This window comes from Gobio gobio, assembly GCF_949357685.1.
Source record: "Gobio gobio genome assembly, chromosome: 2".
Classification (NCBI taxonomy): Eukaryota; Metazoa; Chordata; class Actinopteri; order Cypriniformes; family Gobionidae; genus Gobio; species Gobio gobio.
The window spans coordinates 54,077,622-54,099,748 of NC_137098.1; the positions used below are offsets into that span (position 1 = coordinate 54,077,622).

At 38.2% G+C, this 22,127-nt stretch overlaps 1 protein-coding gene across 2 annotated transcripts in view; it reads left to right on the top strand.

Annotated features, from left to right (window-relative positions):
* The first annotated feature begins 11,469 nt into the window (after positions 1 to 11,469).
* The window catches only part of pcsk6 (proprotein convertase subtilisin/kexin type 6), a 102,617-nt gene continuing 91,959 nt past the window's right edge, over positions 11,470 to 22,127 (top strand). For both annotated transcript variants that reach the window (XR_013818492.1, XM_079843557.1), the window contains exons 1-2: positions 11,470 to 11,985; positions 18,821 to 18,925. Coding sequence is in view for 1 of the 2 variants with exons in the window: in XM_079843557.1 (XP_079699683.1) it covers positions 11,830 to 11,985; positions 18,821 to 18,925 (261 nt within the window). In the remaining variant the exon portion in view is untranslated. The remainder of the gene's footprint in view (positions 11,986 to 18,820; positions 18,926 to 22,127) is intronic.

Here is a 22,127-nt window from a genome sequence, read left to right on the forward strand (position 1 = left end):
CTATTGTTTATGTAATCAATGTCCTTGTAACCAGTATAACTGGTGGGCAAAATTCTCTGTAAGTCAGAGTCTGGCCGGCGATTCCACGAGAGACTCTGACGCTGGCTTCTGCTGATGAAACTGCAAACTATTCTTCAGTAAATATTTCTTTAATTAATCTAACTCCTGACTCTTGGTCTTCATTTTTCACTACTGGTCCTGGGTCCTAAACTGTTACCCCAACACTTTTATCTGGCAAATGCTAAAATATTTAGCCTCCCTATATATTTTCCAGGAACATTTTAATATGAAAAACACATTGCGTTTAACTCCTTGCCAACTTAACATATTTTTGTATATTTTGTACATTCTGCTGTGCTGATTTCAAGACTTCGGAACAGTGACCTTCATGAACTTTAGTTATAAATAAACACATCAGTCAATAATATGCATGTGAAAATACAGAAATATTTTGCAAGGTCTGGACATGTGTTCAGAGCTCTGGAATGGTGTGAAAAAAAGAAGAAGAAGAAAACCAAGGGTTTGGTTCTTCAGCCAGTTTGGCCTTGTTCAAACTGTTGAAGATTTGAGTGGTTTAAACCCCAAATCATGATGGCTAAAATCAGATAGATCGCTTGAAACCCATTAGTTTATTTGTCTTGATTTATTCTGGCCTCAGGACCAAACACAAGGGCCAACAGATTTCACTTGCCTGTGCACTGCTCAAAAGACTCTCTGTTACCGCGGACTTATGTATCGCTGCCCAGACAAACTACTAATAGGTTTAAAGAGGGTCCAAGGAGCAAGAGGCTTCCAGAAAAAAAAAAAAACTTCAGCCACGATGGGGCCTTGTTTCACATTGAGTAAGATTGCTCTGAGGACCAAACACTTGTCACACGCACTTGGTGCTTGGCATGCTTACAGATTTGGAGACTTTTATTCCCAATCTCATGTCCATTATAATCGCTGATTGACCTTGCATGAGATTTCCTATGGCTTTTCCCCTCGTTTGCAGAAGTTAATTAACTTGTGGAAAGCCCTCCGGTGGCACGGCTGCAACTTCATTTAGGACTAATCTTTATGAAATGGGAGGTTTGGGCCAAGACAGGCTCAAGGTTGTGCTGGGATTTCACAAAACTGCTATGCAACGCATTGCAAATGACTCCAATCAAAGAAAGCTGGGTTGAATTTTAGCAAGACAAGTAAGTCTCAGATTCAGGGAAAGCAAGTCTCCGTATTAGGGAAAGAACAATGTACACTACCACTAATAATTAGGGAAAATTTCATCATGCTTATCTAAGTCTAGCCTAATTTATGACATTAAGTCATAAATATATATTTGCCAGAAATGCTATTATAATTAAGTACATGACAGACACGATACACACTGCTTTGGAAGCATAATAAGGTATGTGATTATCCCCCGGTTTCACAGACAATGCTTAAGCTAATCCTAGACTAAAATGCATGTTTTAGCTGTTTTAACTGAAAGAATCTTGCACTGACAAATCTTAAAATATGTCAGTGGCATTGTTTTGTCTCAAGATGCACACCAGTAATGTTTTTTTCTTGGGCACGTTCATAAAAGTTACTTAAATGTCCTAATTGAACTAAGGCCTAATCCTGGCTTAGTCTAAGCCCTGTCTGTGAAACCGGGCCATTAATTACTAACTTTAGTGATTATCATTAAGAAGTTCAAACAGTAGGTGGCAGCATTCCCACATAGTTCCAATGTGGTTTCCTGAAAAATCCTCAAATTCTGTATCAGAAACATTTTATTGCAATGAATATAAAGACAAATGTGTAATCAGACTCATTCCAATCATTTCACAGAATATTTATTTTGTTATTATTTAATATGAACTAATTTGACCGATTAATATGCTGTAACTTTATTAATCTGAGATATTTTATAAGATATTAAACAAATGTATTATGCATAATATAATTTTAGAAAATTTTATTTCACAATATATGAATATTATATACATATAGGCCTATACTGTATACACTTTTCTATTAATGTAATATATTTGAGATACATAGTATAGCCTATATTATATAGTTTCAACATTTTTGTTTTAATCATTTGTAGATATTATATTACTTTAACTCCCCAAGTGTGAATTCATATTTTCCTTTCAATAGTACAATTTACATTTATTAATTTAGCAGTTTATCTAAAGTGACTTACAAATGAGGAATCCAACAAGCGATTCATCTTAAAGAGGCAATAAAGACGTGTTAGTTATACAAGGTTTCAAACATTTCCATATTTACTAATCTGAGAGAAAATTTAGTTGTGAGTTGAGCAGTTCTTTCAATTACCTTCTGAAAGTACACTTTGGCATCATCTCAATTTTCTGCATTTTCTGCGTTTTCCATCAAGATGTTCAACAGATGTGAGATGTTGTATATGACATAACACAGGTCTTCATACCACAGAGAAACACGCTCGCTAAATTGGATCTAGTTTTTAATCCTATAATGGCAAAATAAAAAGTAGACATGCAAAGCTGTGATGGCCACATACAGAAGAAGCTTTATGCAGAAAAATGTCCAACTGTGCAAAGAGCAATATGATAAACATGTTAGTGACAGATTGACATATCCACCTGTTAACCTCTAACACTAACATACCTGCCAGCACTGAAGAAATCATGAGAAATTCAGCTGGCCGAGCTCTCCGGAGCGACACGCAAGCCAACTCTACCTGCCAAAATCTGCTCTGTGGGCAGCAAAAAAACATTATGCAACCACCCCATTTGGAGTTTAAAGAGATTTTTCACACAGAAATTCATACAGAATAAAGATGTGCTTGCCTTTAAGTTGTACCATATACAATATGGACCAGAAGAGCAAAGTCAGAAAAATGGAGAATCCCAAAGTCTCTGTCTTTCCACATAACATATGTTGACTATCGAAGTTATTCTGGTTATATTTTAGCTATCCTGTTTCAAAACCTAGTAAGCATATTAGCATTTTAAGGTAGCCTATCTGATCCAGATGCAAAGGCTTTTCTAAAAGGTAGACAATACAATATGCTGCCTTATAAACTCAGCAAAAATAAAAAGAAATGTCCCTTTTCCAGGATTATTTTAGAGGGTTAGTTAACCCAAAAATGAAATTCAGTCATTAATTACTCCCTCATGTCGTTGCAAACCTGTAAGACCTCCGTTCATCTTCGGAACACAAATCCATAGGCAGCAACGTCATTGCAACTTTCAAGGCCCAGAAAGGTAGTAAAGACATTGTGTCTACAGCGGTTAAACCAGGGGCGATTCTAGGATTTTCATTTTAGGGGGGCTCAGCCCACAGTGAGGGTATGAAAAAAAAAAACTTTAGTTTAGGGTCCAATTCTCACTACTAACTAGTAGCTTATTAGTTTGCATATTAGGATATTGGCTTTTTATTATTACGTATACTTATAAAGCAAATATGAATGCCTTATTCTGCATGACCATATTCTACATCCCTTAATCAAACAATGTAGGCAGGTTTATAATCACTGAGATCCCAAATGTGAGTTTAGGGGGGTTCGGGGGCATGGCCCCTCGAGAATGTAGATTTCTATGATCTACAATATGCACACATTCATTACTAATCTTATGCCCAATACAGGCTGAAAAAAGTTGAGCTTTTTTATTTACTGAGAGCTACACATGGAATTATTCATTTACAATACGCACACATTTATTACTAATATTACTTTGTTAATATTTCTTGTTTGTTAATTATATAATAAATGACATTACATAGGCCACATTCAAATCACATTTCAAATCAAAATGGCGAAATTAGACAAAAGTTTATTAATTTGCTTGTCATTTGTTTAACATTTCGGACTTAAAGAAGCAGCTTTCAAATATGAAACGTTTAGTTTAGCTACTTACATATCTCACACTTGACGTTGAGTCGCGCTGCTAAAATTCACACTTGGCCTCAGCAGCTTCTGTGAACATAAAGCCCGCCTACTCTGATTTGATTGGTTTTCTCAAATATTTTGACATTGACGAGCGGTGACAGACCAATGAGGCTCAGATCAACGCACACACCTCTGCTTCTGACGTGCGCTCTATTCGACGCCGCTACGGATTGACGAAAACGCTGATTAGCGCAGATTAAAAGACGGGACGAAACCGAAGCCTCCCACCATCACATATTTTTTTAGGGGGTCTGGACAGAAGTTTAGGGGGGGCTGAAGCCCCCCTAAAAAGGGCCTAGTGACGCCCACGGGTTAAACCTTAATAGACTGCATTCAAAAATGTGTTTGCTGTTGACGTAGTAAACACAGTTTTTATTGGCTTGCTCCGGCGTCAGCATCACACACATGCGTTGTTGTGCTCACAGGAACAACGCCGACCAATGGTGAGCCAGCGTTCTGATGTAGAACCCGGAAGTGCTGTACTTTATTTACTACATCAACAGCGTGGGTGAATGACACAGACGAGAAGCAATTGTTGAACAAAGTCGTTATTTTTGTCTTATTTTCGCGCACAAAAAGTATTCTCGTCCCTTCATAACATTAAAGTTGGATCACGGCAGTCACATTTTCACTGATGTCTTTATTACCTTTCGGGACCTTGAAAGTTGCAATGGCGTTGCTGCCAATGGAAGGTTCAGAAAGCTCTCAGATTTCATCACAAATATCTTAATTTGTGTTCCGAATAAGTCTTAAACAATGTTTTTCATGCTTGTTTGATGAACCATATGCAATTATTGCACTTGCACCTGTGGAACAATCCTTAAAGGGATAGTTCACCCAAAAATGAAAATTAGCCCATAATTTACTCACCCTCAAGTCATCCTAGGTGTATATGACATTCTTCTTTCAGACGAATAAAATCTGAGTTATATTACAAAAGTCCAGGCTAATCCAAGCATTAGAATTTGATTCATAGTTGCTCTGTTTTTGAAGTCCATAAAAAGTGCATCTGTCCGTCAAATAACGTGCTCCACGTGGCTCCGGGAGGTTAATAAAGGCCTTCTGAAGCGAATCGACGCGTTTGTGTAAGAAAAATATACATATTTAAAACTTTATCAAGTAAACTTTTCGCGCCCACCGCCTTCCGTGGAAAAGTGTTGAATGTTGAAAGTGAAACTCAAGATGCGTGCGTGACGTCATGACGAGCGCACCTGGCCGCGTTAGTCTTTCGATCGGCAGGGGAACTTTCAACAATTTTTCCATGAATTGAACAGGGAAGGCGGTCGGCCGAAAGTTTACTTGATAAAGTTCATAAGGCCTTTATTAACACCCCAGAGCCGCGTGGAGCAGTTATTTGATGGGCAGATGCACTTTTTAAGGACTTAAAAAACAGAGCAACTATGAATCTAATTCTAATGCTTGGATTAGCCTGGACTTTTGTAATATAACTCCGATTTTATTCGTCTGAAAGAAGAATGTCATATACACCTAGGATGACTTGACGGTGAGTAAATTATGGGCAAATTTTCATTTTTGGGTGAACTATCCCTTTAAGACACTAACAGTTTTCAGACAGTAGACAGTTAGGTCACAGTTACAATAACTTAGGGCACTAAAGACATCTTTCTACTTCACCAGAATGAAGATGCCCAGGGTCCCTGATCACCTGTGTGAACATGCCATTGTCTTTCTGCCGGAGGCATGAGGACTGCAGATGTGACCAGAGCAAGAAATGTAATGTCTGTAAGGTAGGACGCCTAAGACAGTGCTACAGGGAGACAGGAATGACAGCTGGTCGTCTTTGCAGCGCCAAACCATGTGCAACCATATGTCTACCTAGACATGTTCGATAACTTCTTGCAAATGCCTGGGTGGAAGAGTGGACTAACATCTCACAGCAAGAACTGCTAAATCTGCTGCAGTCCATGAGGATGAGATGCTCAGTAGAACAATAGCAGCTGGTGGCCACACCACATACTGACTGCTACTTGTGATATTGACCCCCCCTTATTAATTATTCCATTTCTGTTCATCAAATGTGTGTGAAATTTGTTCAGTTTCTCAGTTGTTGAATCTTTTTATGCTCATGAAAATGTTTACACATAATAAGAAATATTGCTGGAAAAAATGCAGTTGAAAGTGGGAGGGCATTTCTTTTTTTGTTGAGTATATGACGCCTCATTTGGCCAAATTCAAAGACACCATTTTATGCATTCTTTGCAAAGAAGACAATCCCATAATGCATTAAGACAAGCTCAGTAAACAACTATTCAAGAAGGTGGAATAAGTGAGAAAAAATTCAGTCTATAAACATAATTGTTTTACAGTTGTCTTCCGGTTTCTTATTCTGTCAGAACCTCGCAGTTTTGTAACTTTGTATAGCAGCATTTCTTATATAGCCAAGCTATACAGCTTCCTTAAGATGAATCGCTTATGTTTTTCTAATTTTTAAGGATAAAAGTGTCTGCTGAATGAATAACTGTAAATGAAATGTCATATTAGCCCAAAGGACATCTGGGTAAAGGTGACAGCGCAGTTCTTTCCTTTCGAGATAAAGTTTAACTTTAAGAATGAGCACGACAGTAGGCCTACGCTTCTAATGACGCTGAATAATTCCCCTTCATTGCTCACGGTGAGCAAGTAAAAACATGCTCAGCGTCACCGCTAAACGCCTTGGCAATTTTTTCACTCTCTGCCAAATGATTGGCTTGAAGAATCAAATGACGCCCACACTCTTAAAAATAAAGGTTCCAAAGAGGGCGTTTTTGCAGCAATGCCATAGAACCATTTCTATGGAATTAACATTTATACGACAACAATATACTAAAAACGGAAAAGTGTTTCCTTTGTGTTTTTCCGCCCATAGATGACAATGCTGTCAAAACGATCCCCGTTCACACGAATACATGAAAATGACTAAAAACACAGTATTATGCATGCCAGGCCAGGTAAATACATATGCTCATGACATCACCGTTTTTACAAATATGCGTTTTTGTAGTTTAGACAGAGACGATAACATTTTTTTATTCTAATCTTTTCATCTTCAAAAACTTGTGCTTTGAAAACCATTTCAAAAGTTTTCATGCCCCCAAAACGTCATTGTCGTGTAAATGAATGGCTAAAACGCATAAGAAGTTTTCTGGTTTTAGTTGAAAATGGTGTCCCCTTAAAGGGATGGTTCACCCAAAAATGTACTCATCCTCAAGCTAGGTGTATATGACTATTTTCTTTCAGACGAACACAGAGTTCTATTAAAAAAATATAATTGCTCTTCCAAGCTTTATAATGGTAGTGAATGGAGGACGAGATTTTGAAGCCCAAAAAAGCGCATCCATCCATCATAAAAGTCAATACCGCTCCCGTGGGTTAATGAAGGCCTTCTGAAGCGAAGCGTTTATGTAGGAAAAATATCCATATTTAAAACTTTATAAACTAAAATAACTAGCTTCCAACAGACGGCCGCATGCATTGATTTACCTGACGCATGACATATAGACGAACGCAGAGAATAGAGCAAAACAAAACACCGGTCATGAATTAGAAGTCTAAAACGAGAATTTTTTAAGAGAAATGTCAGACGATTTCGATATAACAGAAGAGGAGCTTGAGTTTGTTGCCCAGCCCTCTTTGTCTGAGAGGCGTCAAAGCATATGCTACTCCTACCCTCTTAGTAGGCGTAAGTCAACTTGCGTAGGCCGTCTGCTCAAAGCTATTATTTTAGTCTATAAAGTTTTAAATATGGATATTTTTTTTTCAAAAAAACATCGCTTTGCTTTGGAAGGCCTTTATTAACCCCCTGGAATTTACTCATAGATTACTTTTATGATGGATGGATGCACTTTTTTGGACTTTAAAAGCTTGTGCTCCATTCACTTCACTCTAAAAAAAAAAGATGGTTCTTTTAAGGTTCTTTACACATAGTAACAGTTCTATTTAGAACTGTATCGTTCTGAAGAACCTTTTATATGCTGAAATGGTTCTTTGTGTTACAGTTTAAGGCTTTATTCCTGCCTTTTTGTTTTTCAAATGTGTAATCTGTGATCTCATTACTGATTTTCTGCTCAGCTATACAACTACACAGACTGTTAACACACTCTCGACAGGTAAATGATTTCTTTCTTAAAATGTCTATACATTTTAACCTTAACAAATTGTAACTGGTTTCCTACCAATCCTGTCTTTATCTCTTTTTAGTGTAACAGAACATGAAAGTGTGAGCAGTTTATATCCCATGACTTTATGTCACTTTTTCCTTTTACCATGGTGAATCTTGTCCTCAATTCACTGCCATTATAAAGCTTGGAAGAGCCAGGACATTTTTTTTTTTTTTAAATATAGCTCTGATTGTATTCGAAAGAAGAAGAAAGTCATACACACATAGGATGGCTTGAGGGTGAGTAAATCATGAATTTCCATTTCTGGCTGAACTATCCATTTAAAGCACCTCTTTTGTGCAATGAAAAAGTTCCATGGATGTTAAAGGTTCTTCGTGAAACAGATGCCATTAAAAAAACTTTATTTTTACTCAAGCCTGACTGGCTCACACTGTGAACCACTTGCGACCTCAAGAAGTTTCAAAAGAAACTTGCGTTTCAGGGGGGCCAAATGAAGAAGGAAGCTGATCAGGCGTGCATGATACCCATAAAATAAATCCAAACTGTGAAATGTTTTCCTTTAAAGCACAGCTTTCAGCGCAGATAATGCTCAACAATATTTCAAGGAGGAATGCACGTCGCTGTTATCCTATAAACGTCTTCTGAGGTTATGAGGTTTAAAGATAGCTATGAATATAGAGCCGCGCACTGTATAGAGCTTTTTTTTTCCTTTAAAATGCTCTCCGGCTACTTAGCAGAATCTCATTTCAGGTCGTCTATTGTTTTATTAGTGATGTTTGCTGAGGCGAGCATCACTATAAGCGAGTAGTCTAACTCATTTTGCGTAGTTTGTCACTTCAGATCTTTCAGCTTGTTAAGGAGAAGTGTGCTATTACTTTTCTAAGCAATCAGTCCCATTATTTGTGCCTGGTGAATGATAAAATGGGGGAAAAAAATCCCTTAGACTTAAATTGAAGGAGGAACCTGAGTCATATAGACCAGAAGACCTAACGGTTGGCTTATTTGACTATCATTATGGTTGCGTGTCTCATAGCGTTATTAACATTGAGTGGCATGGAATCTTATGCACAGAAACCATTGGCACATTCCAATATTTTGCATATATTTTTGCATATATTTTCCAAACATATAGTCAGTTTGTGGCACATCTTTATTTCAGTGGCATGTGCCACTTTCAATATGTATTTAAATACATTGTAAAACGTGATTTAAAAACGTATAATAATAAATATAATATAATATACAACGACCCACAAGACACATATTTAACATATGGAGAAGTCTAATGGTTGTTGTAAAAATTAACTCCGGGATGTAATAAGCATCCGGGATGTTACAAACATAAATGTTTGAAAGCAACATATTATTTATTAAATGTCGTTCTGCATATGTCACACCACCTGCATAATGCTCCGGCAGACAGTGGCATGTGTCTCCAGGTTATTGGAGGTGCCACAACACAGTGACATGCTCTGCAACAATGTCAGTGGCATATAATGCAATCCATCGGCACATGTCATGAGTTTTAGTGTCACATGCCACCATCCACTGACACACGACAATGACAACCGAATGTGCCACTATATGTGCCAATGGCTTCTGTGCATAAGATGCCATGCCACTGAACGTTAATAACGCCTCTCCATGTTTGGTGAAATGTAAAAAAATTCAGCTGTGTTGACAGTGAATCTGGGGAATGGTGTCTACATTTAGACTAGATGGTGTTGATTTTCATAAACAGAGATATCCTGATAATTTACAAGTGGAAAACAGAGCGTCTGGCCTTTTTTCCCCCCCTTCTAACTCTGCAGGGAAGTCACAGATGGTAGAGATAGTAGAAAAAAAAAGTTGAAAAAAAGAAATGATATCACCATTTTTGAAACAGAACTTAGCTGTGAATTCACTTTGAATCAGTGCTGTTGTGCAGCTTGAGTTAATAAACCAAATAAAACAAAGAAGGACGTAACATAGACAGACCTGTATATTAAAGGGTTAATTCACCCAAAAATGAAAATTCTGTCATTAATTACTCACCCTCATGTCGTTCCAAACCCATAAGACCTTCGTTCGTCTTCGGAACACAAATTAAGATATTTTTGATGAAATCCGAGAGTTTTCTGACCCCACATAGACAGCAACACAACGACCACTTTAAGAGATCGTTAAATAGTCCATGTGACTGCAGTGGTTCAGCGTTAATGTTATGGAGCGGCGAGAATACTTTTTGTGTGCAAACAAAACAAAAATAACAACTTTATTCAACAATCTCTTCTAGTCTGTGCCAGTCTCCTACGCTGATGATGTAGTAAATACAGTGCAGCGATTTCGAAGCGCTGCATCAGAACGCTGACTTACCATTGGCTGACGAAGTTCGACGCATGCGCGTGATGCTGACACAGGAGCTAGCCAATGGTGAGCAGCCATTCTGCCGTAGAACTCGGTAGTGCTGCACTGTTTACAATACGTCAACGGCGTAAGAGTCGGACACAGGCAAGAAGAAATTGTTGAATAAAGTTGTTATTTTTTGCACACAAAAAGTATTCTCGTCGCAGTTGAACCACTGGAGTCATATGGACTATTTTAACGATCTCTTTACTAACTTTCGGGGCCTTGAAAGTGGTTGTTGTGTTGCTGATGTCTATGGGGTCAGAAAGCACGAATGAACGAAGGTCTTAAAAGGTTTGGAACGACATGAGGGTGAGTAATTAATGACAGAAATTTTGTTAATTTTCGGGTGAACAAACCTTTTAAAACTACAGCCATCATGTAAATAATTTACAGTGGGATAAAAAAAAAGTCTGAGAACACCAGTGAAAATGCTTCTGTTGCTTTTGACGTATAGTAGGCTATTTACAGGGTTTGGTTCAAGTTATTTTGCTTTCATTACAGCAGCACTCGAGCTGACAGCTGACAAACAAAACTTGTATTCTCACTCAGGTCTACATGAAAGAAACCCCATATTTTTAATGTGGTCTTTTTTGGACGTTCACTGTAATTCTAAATCAATCTGGTTGCAGAGCATTCCTCCTGTCTTTTCAAACGCTCTCAGTGTGATTGCAGTGACTGACTGCAATTATCATTTCATTTTTTTCCATTTCCTTTTATGACTGTCACATGCAGAGACATAGGATAAAACTGTTGAAATACTTCATAATATAAATATATTTTTATCATGTATCATCAGTGATGAGAATTGAATGAAGACATTGAAATGTCCCTTACAAAAAAATTATTTTCAATTTCGGTTGGAACATGAGGCAGACACGGTCTTGACAGGTGTCATGAGCTGAGACTCACCAGTTAGAAATAGGCTTGTACTTTTAGTCAGTCATCATTAGGGATCGTCACCAGCCTCGTTCAAAAGTGAATAAACCGTGAGCTGTGAATCTGCACATCTCAGTTACTTCCACTTATCTGGATAAAAACGCCTTTTATTGGCGTCTATCTGACACACTTGCGCATGCAAAGCACTAGCCATAAGCTCGTGCTGCTAACCTCAATAGTAGAGCGCACTCATTCTGCCATAGGCTTACAGGACAACACTTATATTGGCTGGTGTGCCATCTGTCGTGAAACAGGACCAATATTTCAGGTTTATTGAACTTGAGCTCACAAAATGAAGAGATAGGAAGGGATGCGGTGTTTTGAATGGGAGAAAATAATGCAGGAGTAACTCGAGGAGGTTTTGGATGTATCGCGTGCCAGGACTGAATGTTTGATGCTCGTGTTTTGGTGAGTGTGGAGGTGATCAATTGTGCGTGAATCATTTACCGCAAAGTTACCAGGCTGGACTATCGACGAGCAAATATGCGTTTGTTGCTTGGTTTTGTTTTGTCAACTTTTTGGCTTTGGGAAGCGTCGCTTTCTCGCCTTTACACCAATCACTGGGCTGTTCGGATCCCTGGAGGACCAGTAGACGCTGATACACTCGCCTCAAAATATGGCTTCACTAATTTGGGTCAGGTAAGGATATTTTTTTATTTTCCCCCCTTGTGCATATATGACGAGGAACTAATTTAAATCAGTTTAAAGTCCACGAGAATACAGCATCATTGGTATGTGAGCATTATCAAAAACTAACAAGTTAGGTCATGCATAAATTACGCACTGAAACGCTTTGCTCAGGGCTGTCATTCTACGTTTAGGTATTTTTAGCCTGCACGCAGCGATTCACAGTTGTAATTCTAAAACTGGTTGGCAGCAAAAGAAATGGTCGTGTCCAAATGTAAACAACGCAGTGCTAGAATTTTACTGCGAGCTGTTTAGCAACAGTCAACCAATCATCAACTACTTTGACGCGTTTCTAATTAAATATGTATTAGTGGCAGAAACTTGCTTATTCGAGTGATAAAGAGACGATTTTTCCCTTTTGGTTTTTAGCAGATATCAATTCAGGTCGACTGCTGTCGCCTAAACAATTTTGATAACCCTAGAAATCTCGAAATCTTAATATGCAGGATTTCTTAACTCGGTGTGGACCGTAAGAAACATTGAACAAGATAACCTAGGATCTAATTTTTAAATGTCTCAGGGTTAAGTGTGCTGCGTTTTAATAAAATGTCAAGAAGGGACCCAACACAACAAAATAGTACAAAAGCTAAACTTAATTAAACATTGAAATGTATTAATATTACCATAAATTGCATCCAACATGTCAATTATAATGATGACATTGGCTGAATAGGAAAATTAAAGTGTAGGTACTTTTGTATTTTGATGGTTTTTTGATTGGTGTGGCAGCCAGTAGCTACCACAAATATCAAACGTTAATTGTGGAAGTGATCCTGTATATAACTAACTAGATAGTTTCAGTCATGTGTAATAAAGCACTAGGAGATCAAGCTAATTGTCCATGTGTCACTTGGTAGAAATGAGACAGGTGAAGCAGGAATTTGCACCGAAATACTGTAGAGTTTGATAGAACGTACAGCCTTTGGTTTCAGTTCATAAGCTTGTTCATGTTTCTATCTTAACTATGGATAATTATATCCTTACTTGCATTTGTAGCTTTTTTCACCTCTGTGAACCCAATCTGTGACCAAGTCATACATTCGTTTTTGCTAACGTGTACGAAATTTTCCCCTTTCCTCCTATTAATTTACATGTTTTGTGGGATCAAATTGATCAGCCAATCAATAAGAATTGGAAGTGGAAAATTTCAATTGAAGTATTCCCACTTCTGATTAATCTGGATCACGTTATCATTAGCCATTGAATTAGACCACCCACTCTTCCTTTCTGTAAAACTACAACTTTTGTTATTGTTGTGGTTTAATAGTCTAGGTGTCACGTGTGATATCTCAAAGCTTAAATTTCACTGGTATTCTTCAGGTTGTGGGATAATTTTATATGTGGTATTACACCTTTAACAATTTCAAGTATCAAAAAGCCACTAGGATTTCCAAACGCGACAAGAGTCTCTGGGTTTTACTTGCTCAATGTGCATTCTTGCATTATGTACAGAATTACCCCTCTATCTTTAAATAAACTCTTCCTAATCATGTTTACATTGCAAGAACTTGAGAAATCATACTGTGGATTGTTTGAACACGTTATTCAACTCTTGTTTCTCAAGTCGACCGCATGGTATGAAATGCACCTCTCTCTTGCACTCAAGTGCCTTAGGACATCTGGAGGTGGAGTCTGTTTAAATTAACACTGTCTAAGCTAATAGCCTTGAATTTAGTCTCTGTGAGGTTGCTTATCTCAAGGCTTCAAGATGTTCTCCTCTGAGGTCTGTGAATCTTAGATTTGATAGGATTGGTTGCTCAGTGCCTCATCACAGTGGCAGATCTCTTTCATTACTTTGTTAAAAACACAGACAAACTTGTCTTTCAAGGTTATTTTAAGTCCTCATTGTCACATAATGCATTTACATACATTCCAATTCTGCTCAGTGTGTCCTGACGGCAAGGAGAATCAATAGTGAACAAAGAAACATGGAGATTATTTACAGACAAACACATGTGAACGGATTCTTCCCCACATTTTTAGCAAAGGCATATTTAATATTACACCCTCTCAGTTGTTACAAAAAAAATCCAACTTATTTACAAGAATAACATTTGCATTGCAGACAAATCAAAGTAGTTAGAAGTAGTATGTTTTGCCTCTTTGTCGCCATCTGTGTTTGAAACCTGCAATTGCAGTTATTTGCAGAATTATCATCTTTACGTGGGTTGTGCATCAGCACGGCTCCTCAGTGTGGATAAATCTAATGTTTAGACTTTTGAGGAGTATGTGTGGCTGTCAGTCAATGCACCAGTGTGGATACTGTACTTTGGAATCACGGATTCTGAGACTCGGAAGTATGACCAGAATTTTGCGGATTAAATCTAACGATCGCTTAGCTCATATCACATCAAACTGTGCAAATTATTATTATTGTTGTTTTGAAATTGTTAAAGGGAGGGTCTAATGCTATTTCATGGATTCTGACTTATTTACACTGTTAAAGTTGGATTCTCATGCTAAACATGGCCAAATTAAAAAAAAAACTTGTTGCATGTTGCAAGTATTTCTGTGCCAAATACACTCCTTCAGGATTCGAACGATTGGAAAGTTTTTTTCGAATATGGCCCTGCATGACATCATAAAGGGCGGAATTCCTTGTATGGGCACTTCTCCCGGATGAGCACGTGCGCACATCAACCAGAGCGAGAGCAAGAATATGCCCATCAACAAGCTTTGTTCAAGTTACGGAAGTCGTCGGCAGCGCTGTCATTTTGTTTTTTGACCACGAAGTCAACAATGTCACTAAAGAAGTGTGTTTCTGGTTGTGAGGGAAAGATAAACTTGTTCAGCTTCCCAAATAACCCAGCGTTAAAGGTCCCATGGCATGGCATTTTTCTATTATTTTATAATGTTTCCTGAGGTGTACTTATATTGTTAGTATGATTTTTACATCATAAAATGTCATCATTTAGAAATAAAAGGCATTTTTTCAATACTGATGTTTGTCCTCTGGCTGAATGCCCTGTTTCAAGGGGCGTGTCTGCTGTGAGACTTCAGTAAAAACGCCCACTGTTGTAATTGACTGACATCTTTGCATTTGAAATGAGCAGAGGGGGCGTGGTTTAACGAGGTCTACGAGGCAAAAGCTTCTGCCAGAGACGGATGGACCTGAGTTCACTTCACATCAGTTCTCATCATGTCTCAGTTCAGTGAACTGTTGTAGTTAGAATATACTTCAGGTTATTCTTTATTTCTAGTCGGAGGGACTGTCACTCATGTCAGAAAGTTAGTAACTTTAGTAAATTATGGATCAGCGCTGACTCGAGACGCGAACCCTTTAGAACGATTCAGTCCGATTTGGTGAACTGATTCGGTTCACCGGAGCGATTGCTAACAAAGTTATTTATAGTAACTACTGAGTTGTGAGAGCGCTGTCTGTCAGCGCGAGTTTATTGTGTTTGTATCTGAGAGTCCCAGTCACGCCGAGTCCGTCTCTTAATCATTATTCTACCAACTTTGTAACATGTAATGTACCATTACAGCTGTCGAGATGAACGAGTTACGAGTAAATGTTGATTATAGCATTATTTTTAGATATGTTCCAATCATATGAAAAGCGTCAGTGACGCGCATTGAGTACACAGCGCAGCAGTAATCGAATGTAATCCAGTTTATTGTGGGGATAGCTGGCTAGCCTAGCCTGGATACCCTCACGCTTACCCCCCTTCTGCTTAATCTCACGCCGCGTTTGGTGCCTCCGCTGTGGGCCAGATGCAGTACTGGGGGTCGGGGATGTTGAAGGCCGACCGGTCAGTGCAGCCCGAGCCTCGGCGTGTGTGAGGTTTATCTCTAAAGATGTGACTCTGCTGATGTTGAGCAGAAACTCATGACTGTATGCATATTTTAGAACAGATAGACGCGACGAGGACGTACAAAAACACTGACTCGCAAGATAGAAAACACGAAAATACCGTTCTGTGTCGGGAGAGAGAGAAGCCACAGCGTGTGCACGAATAATAAATAATTACCTACACATACCTACACATCACAGATCAGAAGGAACTGAAAAAAAGACTTCTGTTTTCATTTGTACATCCAAACACTGAGAAACTGCCAGCATTCACTCGTTCACAAGCCATGATCTCTCGAGGACAAATATAGCGCTTGCATGGGCGTGCCAGATTCTCTGGGTGGAGGAAAGGGAGGTAACCGTTCCTGTTTTGACGTCAAAACAGGAGACTTCAGGATTGGCTAGTCTGGCCTGTCATTTTCTCAAAGGCAGAGAAAGACAGCCAGAACTTGGTTTTACACAGATCAACATTTCTATCCACTTGGGGACAATATTCAGGCTAGGGGAACTCATATTAATGTTGAAAAACCTCATAAAATGAAAATTTCATGCCATGGGACCTTTAAAGCTACACTATGTAATTTTTCCGTCCACTAGAGGTCGCCTGTTCAAAACAAAGGGGTAGTTTGATGACGCCACGTTTGAGCGCAGAATCTTGGGACATGTGGTCTTCACCTCACAGCCGGTGGAAAAGAGTCAGGTTAGGACTCGGGCAGAAATCATGTTCATGGATGCGATTATTAACATTACTGTAGTATGAAGCAGAGCAGGACCGAGTGTTGTCGAGCTGAGCAAGGCCGCAGGAGCGATTGAAGAGCGGGACTGTTATTATGGCATAGTCGCCGGCGGGACTTTTATTATGACAGTCGCCGGCGCCACTTCCTCTTTTCCAGTCATGAGTATGAGGTAACGCAACTCTGTTTATCGTATTAGATATATCTGAGTGTGTTGAAAAGGAAGTTATGACGTTGGCTCGGCGGCTGCTATGACACTTGTTCACACTGCAGTGAGAGTAAAGCGTTTCTGCTAAATAAAACCGGAAACCGAGGGTGACGCAGATATGACGCAATCGACAGGCGACTCCCTCAAACGCATAGCTCACACGTCCCGGTTCCTTGGTTAAAATAGCAATTTCTCACGATTTACAAATAGTTGGAAACATTTGGGATATTCTAAGTACTCAACTGAACAAAATATATAACTCTGGCCTAGTGGTTTTTGGATATTTTACTGCAAAAATCTTACATAGTTCACCTTTAAGGAAACAGTGAATGCAGTTTGATATTCCGGAGCAGCTACAGAGTTCTGCAAGTGTGTTTGTTTGTTCCCGGTCATAAGTCAAAATCGCAGGCGGTGAGTGAAACTGCCGATATAAGATAAAACTAAAATCTCTTTGGCGATATGAAGGATGCAATGCTACTTTAAAGGTACTCAAAATTAACATGAGATTGTCAGAAACTATGTGTGTTATGTACCCTTTAAAGACACCAATATGTAATTTTTTGATGCTAGAGGTCGCTTATTCAAAACAAAGGCGTAGTTTGATGACCCTTGATTTCGCAGAGCTTTTATTATGCCGCAAACGAGCGCTTCCGCTTCTTCCGCTCATGCGTATGTGGGGTAACGCAGCACTGTTTTATCATATATTACAATACACACATTTGAGTGTGTTGAAAATGTTATAATGCTACTCTATAAGACACTTGTTCATACTGCAGTAAGCTAGATCGATACTAGGCATGGTAAAACATGGTACTAGCGATAAATCAAGAAAATCAGATTTAAAAAATAAGACTAACTGTGTTGAGCTGTATAACAATGATTCGTTTTCTGTCGATGAATGTCTCCAAACAGTTGCTCACCTGTATTATAAAACACATCATATATTAAAGTGTCTTTGGTGTTTCCATGGTTTCTACAAAATAAAACCCGAAAATTCAGACTTTTTTTCTTTCATGATAGACAATTTTTTTTTTAATAATCTTTATTCATCTATTTTACATACAATCAGCTGCACAAAAACACCATAAAGTAGGTGTTAAAGTAGGTTAGTACATACAACATACAGCTTATTCTCTCTTTATCCAGTGAAATGTTCCACCAGAGTTCTAAAATTCTAGTTAAAAAATGACACCTGCATCATTCCAAGTACGATGTCATGTACACAAATGCCATTGGTAGGCTACTTGTGTATATCGTAGGCAAATGATGTGACAGTTTAAAGGGATAGTTCACCCAAAAACATTGAACATTGAACATTTACTCACCCTCAAGTTGTTCCAAACCTGTATGAGTTTCTTTGTTCTGCTGAACACAAAAGATGATATTTGGAAGAATGTTTGTAACCAAGCAGATAGAGCAACCATTGACTACCATAGTATTTTTTCCCCCTACTATGGTAGTCAATGGTTGCTCTCTGCTTGGTTGCTCTAACTCTTCATGACAGAGTTTTCATTTTTGGGTGAACTATCCCTTTAAATATATAGGAAGGAGAATTATGTTATTATTTATGAAATTTAAATGATTACATTTTTGTCTGTTCCCTGTGCAAAGCTATTGAATAATGGAAAATTACTCTCATTGAAAAAACAACAACAATGCATACAGGTTTGGAAAAACTTGAGAGTGAGTAAATACTGAAGTATTCCTTTACCATTTGTCTCAGAAGTGCCAGTGTCTGAAAGATGTGCTGGGGGGAGAAGGCATGTGCCAACTAGATTTTTGCCTTCCATTGCAACACCCACTGTGTGCCATATGTCCATTCTCTTTGGCTTGTTGTGAGGCTGGAATAGCAATCTATGTGCAAGCACTTTTTATACTGGAGTCTGCTGTATGTGTTGTTATTGGTCCTTTTGTGTTAGCAAGTCCCTGCCAAGATGGACTCCAAAATATCTGTGTCCTCCAAAGCTGTCTAATAAAAGTTCATTTCATGCCTTTCTCAAATGTGTGACTGTCATTTCCCTTGCTGGTTTTCATGTTTTTTTTGTTCTTTAGATCGGAGGACTGGATCACCATTACCATTTCCATCACAGCAGGGTGGTACGCAGATCCACCTTTTCCACTAGGGGCGCTCACAGCTTCATTCACATGGACCCAAAGGTAAGCCTTCCCTCCTGTGGCCACCCTCACCAAACACTCCACTGATGACAACAAGAATGGCACTTAAAATGCTTGCAAGTTTATGAAAGCTATTGCTAAGTGAAAAATGTTTACGCTACTGTTCAAAAGTTTACTTGCATATTCAAAATAATGAAAATTCAGCTTTGACATCACAGGAATAAATGATGTTTTCAAAAATATTAAAATGGATCATTTGATCAAATTGTAATAATATTTCACAACATAACTATTCTTACAGTATTTTGATCAAATAAATGCAGCCTTGGTGAGCACAATAATCTTCTTTCAAAGACATAAAATCTTACTGACCCCAAACTTTTAAATGGTTATCTAAAATAAAACTTAAAATGAGACTGAGAGTTTACAGCTGCTGTCTTCATGACAATTCTCATTTAGTTGATCTAAATGGCCTCACACAAAACTATTGAATATATTTCTAATATTTTACACAATAAACTTCTCAAAATTGGCCCTGTCCAGGCCATCTAACACCAAAGTGGACGGAGTTTGTGCTGATGAATCATAACGCCGGTGGGATGGTAGTTAAAATTTACTGCTAAATATGGCAGCAGTGATGCATTCATAGCACATTTCATTGTCCATATGTCCTGCAGTATGCTGTTGTTGTGAATTTGAAAAACATATTAACCTCAACATTGATATTATTATTTTATGTTAGTATGTGTCATCATAGCCAGAAGGAGCAATGTGTCCGCTGTGCCATAAGGGATGAAACACAGACTAAAACTAATGGTTTAAATGACTTGAATACTCATCCAAATTTTTTACATTGGTTGAAATTCAGTTAATCTATTCTCAGAGAGACCCTATTTTTAATTTTGGTTGGTTACGGAATCATTTTTCTCGTTACAGTGTCATTTTTGTGGTCTTATTCTGTTTCGACACTGAACAGGGTGACTTTCAGCCTGGGGTTGCAAAAGCACTCAATATTGCATAATTAAACAATAGCACAGATGGACCCTCCTCCCTCCACTGTGTACAATGACTGTAAAACTATAACTGAAACTTTATGGGAAAAAAGATTTAATAAAAAATATATACTGTTATGTAAACTGTTTATTCACAATTTAATGTTTACTCTAAAATCTTTATTTTCTTTTTTGCTGGATTTTTTTTGAGTTTTACTTACTTCCCAAAACTTAATTTTGTCAAATACATTGCATTGGAAATAATTATGTTTTAGGATCTTTTGTTTTGCTTGGTGACAGTACAAATAGATTTTTTTTTAAACTATTTTAAGATCAAGCAAAAGCCTCTTCGAAACAGTTGTCGGAGAGCTATAATCCTACTACACCCAGTGCCTATTTACCATTGTTTGCTTCTCAGCAAATCAGGTAGGAGTACCGGGACTACTGTTGAATATTAATTATGACTACATAATGAATATTCATGAGCCAAGCTGTTAAGTTCTGCTACGTTTGTGTCCCCCCTACTTTCAGATGGTTCCTATGCTCCGATGTTCAGTCCTCCGACTTACACATTAAATCACTTTGGTCCCGGACGCATTAATATGACGAGCAGCCGTGTTTGTCCAAGACTTCATTTGACAGAGCAGCCAGGCATTCAAAGTCAAGCTGTTTCCAGGATTTGGAAGCCAGCCTTCCCCTGCTAAGATTATCTCCTCCCGACAGCCGGCATCTCGGGAGTAATAAAACAGTCCAGGTCTGTTGGAGGGCATCTGATGGAGGCCCTCTGATCATATCCTGCCCCGGGCCATGTGTACAAATGGTGCGGCGTGGCAAATGCCCAATAACCCATTTCATCAGTGTCATGCCACAGGCAGAGGCCATGCGAGGCGGCGCAAAATGTTTTGTTACCGCAAGCAAAGAGCTGTCAAGCTGAAAAGAACGGGGAAAAACAGCTATTCCAATAGATGTGTTGTGCTCCTCATAAAAGGACACTGAAAATGTAATCTTTCACATCTGACATGCAGTGTTCAATCTGCTGTTTTTGCTGTTGCACACCATTGTTCAATAATTAATTTTTAAAAAGAAATTAATAATTTTATTTAGCACGGATGCATTAAATTGATCAAAAGTGATCATAAAGACATTTATATATTACTAAAGATTTTGTTAGTTTTTAAATAAATGCTGTTATTTTTAAAAATGTATCACATTTCCACAAAAATGAGCAGCAAATCAGCATATTAGTATAATTTCTGAAGGATCATGTGACACTGAAGACTGGAGTAAGGATGCTGAAAATGCAACTTTGACATCACAGGAATGAAGTACATTTTAAAATATATTCAAATAGAAAACATTTATTTTAAATTATAATAATATTTTACAATATTACTGTTTTTATTGTATTTTTTATCAAATAAATGCAGCCTTGGTGAGCATATGAGGCTTTCAAAAACTTTTAAAAAAACGTACTGACCCCAAACTTTTGAATGGTATTGGTGTTGTTACTGTATCAATAATAAAAAAAAATTGTCAAGTAATACAGTCCAAAGATCATATTATAAAGTGCAACTTGGTGTATTAATGTAGAATGATGCATTCACAGGTGTTTATTAGTATTGTATCGGCTTCCAATCATCCAATTGAACGATCCAGTTTACAATGTGGTGTATGCTACAGAACATACTACAAATCAAGTGAACTGCATATTTTATTTTCTTGTTACTTAGTACATGAGTTGCTGATTTACTGCCACAACGGTGTGACATGCTATACTTCATCTTAACAATTTTAAACTCTAATACATGCAGTTTTTATGACCTCATATTTATTAAGAGACCACCTATTTTTTTTTATGTGTATAGCTCTTTATAGGCCTGCTATATGTACTACTAACTATATACACCGATCAGGCATAACATTATGTTCCCGGTCTGCAGTGGTCAGTATCTATCGAAAGTGGTCCAAGGAAGGAACAGTGGTGAACCGGCGACAGGGTCACGGGCGGCCAAGGCTCATTGATGCACGTGGGGAGCGAAGGCTGTGCAGTGTGGTCCGATCAAACAGACGAGCTACTGTAGCTCAAATTTCTCAAGAAGTTAATGCTGGTTCTTATGGAAAGGTGTCGGTATATACAGTTCATCACAGTTTGTTGCATATGGGGCTGCATAGCCGCAGACCAGTCAGGGTGCCCATGCTGACCCGTCCATCTCCGAAAGTGCCAAAAGTGGGCACGTGAGCATCAGAAATGC